Raw genomic sequence first — 4826 nt, forward strand, 5'->3', positions numbered from 1 at the left:
CATTCGAAGATGTTGAATCTATATAAGAATGAGTTATTCACCAGAAAAAAATATGCTGAAATCCAAATTTGCACGGTTTTTGGTGAAAATTGATTAGTTGAGTTTTGAAGCGCGAATTTAGGTTTTTGGACATGTGCACTTATTTAACGTCTGAACATGTAGAGAACATTTTTATTTTTAAATTCTCGTAGGTATTCTTAACTATCTGATATAGAAGATGAATGTTTGACTTTGTTTTGAAACTAAAAACTAAGTTTGGAAATGCTATTTGAAAATTTGGACCAATGTGCACCGGCGTTTTACCCCGCAAAACAATACATGTGTATGCAGTTAAACAAGATTTTTTTAATTGATTTATTATTATCAGAATAGCTAACATTGCTGTTTTTACTGTTTAATAGATAATATGTTTGTTTACCCGACCATAATTAAAACAGAGCATAAAACAATGTTTTTACATCTACAACACAGCGTAACAAAAATGACGCTTTTGCGTGTCTCAAGGATCAAATTATGTGTCTCTAGTAGATTTGGGGTTGTTGAATCTGATGCCATTCTCAGAAATGTTGCAGCACGTCAGAATATTTAGCTACAGGTCGACAAAGTTGCTGAAAACATTGGTTTTATAAATGTTAACATGAAATTTAAAGTTTAATTTATCAAACTTTTCTGTGATCTAATCCACCAAGCATGCATAATAAGGCTTCAACTTTCATTTTAAATATAATTTGGTTGAAATTTTCCGATTAAATTTAGAATAAACAGATTTTTTTACCATTCTTGCTGTCTCCATACAAAATTCGTTTCTCTTATATGGGGAAATGCAATACTTTTTAAGCCACCAACATATATTTTTTCCGCATCGAAAGTAACATAAACTTTGTTGATAAGTATTGTTATACACATGAGGATTGAATTCTGTGGCAAATTAAGCACAACAAGCCTCATATTTCCAGTGTTTTCATATCGAGGATATTTGTTGTATCGCAATCTTTTTGTCATGGCAAGAAATCAAGCAGTTTTCAGGGTGTCTGCTGACCCCGTCAAGCGCAGGGAGATGGCGCACTTTGACCTGGCCTCGGACAAGCCTCCCACTTACCCTTCCGAGTGGTTCAGGAATAACCCGGGTCAAAAACCTCCCAGGGAGGTCCATCTTGTACCCGACAACCGTCGCGGAAATCTGCATTCAACTGTCCGGATCCAGTTCGCCGCGGGGACTCTCTCCCCTGCTGTTGCAACCGCGTTCATCTGGTACGATTTATCCAGGGAACAGTACACTCTGTCGAAAGACTGGACGTCATTTAATGTGGTGATCGGTACCAGAGGGTCTCGCGTCAACATTTCGAATTTTACAGCGGTGATCGAGCAGACGAGTAACCTCGATCTAGTGGCTGAGAACGTTCTGTTCGATGCGAAGGAGTTGAGAAGGTACGTGATTGCGGTGGCATGCGTGCTTAGGATCATTGGGATAGATAGAGAAGAATATCGCGAGCAGGTGATCACCCACATGAACGCGTTAATAACGCAAGCCCCCGGCACCGAAATCAACTTGGATCAAGTATATATCCATTATAAAACATGGGCCACGTATACCCAGTACTCCAAATGTCTTGCCTTTGCAGACATGTTCCTAGCCGAGTTCCCAGCTCACCCGTTGGCTGGCTTGCGGATGGGGTCGATAGTTTGTCGAATGCGCGATTGTTCGGCTCTGGTGGCAACTTTCTACATCTTAAAAATGTTTGGGATGACAATCGGAGACTTCGCCCTCTGGATTTGGACCAAGCCAGTGGCCGCACAATATGATCAGGTCACAGTCGGGGGCGAAGAAATGGACCAGCCCAGATCCTATGCGCTCTATTTCCGAGATCTCGGATTGTCAGACAAGTCCCCATACTCCGCTCCGTCAAACGCTGATCTCCATCTCTTTTTGCATACTCTCGAGGTGACCGAAGACTCAGAAAGGTCCGTCAGAGCACGACAAGTTGGCACCCCACTGAAAAACGCAAGAATATTCACATGATGGCGAGCCGATTGAGGACATACCGTTCGATGTTGCGGAGGAGATTGAAGAGCACCAGATGCCTGATTCCAAGGATCCGGATGCTTGGCTAGGGTGGTTACAACAACAAAATGGTATCATACCACCATTTATAAAACGACAATCATACATGCACTGGCTTAACCATGCCGGCAGTCGACCTAGGACGATTGGTGAGATGCTCTTCCAGGACGCCACAGCAGGGATGTTGACACTCCGCCCGAATAACGAGGAAGGTGAGCAGTAAAAGTAGAGACAGGGAGTTTTGAGATTAGAATTCGACTATACATGAATTGCCTAACAAGCTGGCAAATTTGCAAGCAAGTTGGCTAAAATAGTCATTTTTTGCATATTCAACAGCCAATATCTCATAAACTAGACGTGCTATGATATTTTTGAAAATGGCAATGGGTTTAGCAACCCCTAGTTGATAGAATAGCGGTATTTTGATGCTTGATACACAAAAGTGTTCCGCAGTGAAATCGATGTTTTCTTTAACATGGGTAAATTACCACCAGTCACAACAATTTCACCAAATTCAAATTGCCATCCCAGAAATGTCTGTCAGAAGCGCTTTGAAATGTCTCACTGGAATGTTACATTGAGCACTGTGATAAAGATTTTAAAGCTCTACAACAGTTTATTTAAAAGTAAGAACACAACAACAGCATTTCGCCAGAATATCTCTAATTCATATAATGCCCTGAAACTTAGGAAATGTTTACACCGAAAGAAGCGCTACAACAGCACTCAAGGCTTTAATTATTTGAGTTTAGAACCTTGCAACAGCATTAAGACAACATCGTCAATCGGAGCAATGTTGATAGAGAATACAGTCACCCCACAGTTATGGATCAGCTAAGGGTCATTTTTTAGAATAAAATATGACTACAAGTCATGGTGACCTTGTACAACACAAATTTAACCGCCTGGCAATGCCGAATATTATTGTTTTCGAGAATACACATACACGAAAGAAATTTCAAACGTTGTCCATCCCATAGATGTGGATCAGTGGAACAGGAGGGTCCTTTTATTATGGATCAAATCGATCCATATTATGGATCAGAACACTATAAAAGCAATTTATCTGTGTAGCAAACGAATGGTGTGTTAGTGAAAGTATACGTTTCGGCGTTTCTTTCGGAATCGTCTTATCGTTGATTCATAACTGTGGTACGGGTTTCAATGCCCCACAGTTACGAATCAACGATTTTATGAATACGGATAACATTTTATTTCATACGAACGAATAAAATATGCTAGAAGATGTTATGATTGATTGCAATGCTGTACAGATTTATGGTTCACGTAGATAAAATGTGTTCTGCGTAATTGCAACTATATTTGATGAGATATTCTCCGTTTAAGTCAACTTTGATCCATATCTGTGTGCTATCCATAACTGTGGGGTGACATTTAGGTGATTTTCTAGCCACTATAACCATGCATGTGTCGATGCGGGTAATATTACAAAATCATCTTTTGTTCTGAGTTGTCCGAGAACTTTCACAGTAACATATTCACATTTTGATTGCTGAAGTTATCATTTTGCAGTCGGACATATACATTATCAATTATAGAAAGGTCATACATAGGTTTTCAATCCCATATTCCGCTGGAATAACACGTTCGGTAAGCCAGTAGAATGAGAAAATACTAATAGAAAATAGCATGGTAGAGGATCGACAATGAGCATAATGTATCTGCGTCTCATTTATCTCAATCCGAATTGTTTATTTCAACTGAAACGCAGAAATATGTTGCCTAGAGACTTTATCTTTCCCTGTTCGTTTGACGTTCATTTCATGTAATGATATTATCATCAGTTTTTGGTAACTAAGGCAAACGCCACAGTTCAAATTTGTCAGCGAACCGCAAATAATTTTGGCTTTGCCTTAAGGAGCGCTCTAAAACGGTTTTATGAGTTCGAGCGAGATTTCTAATCGGAGTGGCAACATCAATCTCGCTTTCCGTGACATCCCTTCGGGGTGGAATGGACCCAAGTCAGACGGAGATAGTACCATGGCTATCAATGAGTCATCCGATCGGAGTTATGTAAATTGCACAAGAACGGCCATTCACTTTTTCACCATTGCCGAATGACATTCCGTTTTGATGTCAAAGTCAGTTCACCACGCAGTCGAGTTCAATAGATCCCTCGAGATTCTGCATCTAAGAACAAGCAGACCAGTCATCTCAAAGAATGTACAGTATGCGAACACACTTTCGGTCACAAAGAGTAGAAATGTGATTCGGGCGTACCTTGTTGCTATTGGCGAGCTGCATCGATTGTCTTCTAATGCTGGTTGGTGAAGGAGTTATAATAGTAATAAAAATAAATATGATATGATATGATAATAAAAAATAATAAGGCTGATACAAATATAAATTTTCTTTTATGTCACCCCCCCCCCCTTCGAAAATCCGAAAATTTTGGGGGGGAGAAAAAAAAAAGATTCATCATTTTTTTGACATCAGTTTGGTTTTTTCAATTTTTAAAGTAAAAAACAAGTAAAATAATGATCCAGACGACGATTAAAAAAGTTTAACAATTATCCTTAAAAATAAAAATTCGAAAAAATTCCTTTTTTTTTTCATTTTTATTTTTTTGTTCCTTATTTATTTTTAAGCCCCCCCCCCCCCCTCGTACCTTCCAAGTGGTCTCGGACATAAAAGAAATTTAATATTTGTATCAGCCTAACACGGATTGAAGAAACATTGTAAATAATAGTACATAGTACAAACGGCCACTGGAAAACACCCATTGAAGTTGGTTCCTCCGGCT

General features: G+C 39.3%; 1 protein-coding gene across 1 annotated transcript; it reads left to right on the forward strand.

Annotated features, from left to right (window-relative positions):
• Positions 1-1057: 1057 nt before the first annotated feature.
• LOC110675158 lies at positions 1058-2020 on the forward strand. The gene has a single exon (XM_021839547.1). It carries the CDS (start codon positions 1058-1060, stop codon positions 2018-2020), a length of 963 nt encoding a protein of 320 aa, XP_021695239.1.
• Positions 2021-4826: the final 2806 nt, after the last annotated feature.

This window comes from Aedes aegypti, chromosome 2 (assembly GCF_002204515.2).
Source record: "Aedes aegypti strain LVP_AGWG chromosome 2, AaegL5.0 Primary Assembly, whole genome shotgun sequence".
NCBI classification, from domain to species: Eukaryota; Metazoa; Arthropoda; class Insecta; order Diptera; family Culicidae; genus Aedes; species Aedes aegypti.

Bases quoted from the DNA above. Each gene is read 5' to 3' on its own strand.
- LOC110675158 (XM_021839547.1), top strand. From the start codon at position 1,058: ATGGCGCACTTTGACCTGGCCTCGGACAAGCCTCCCACTTACCCTTCC.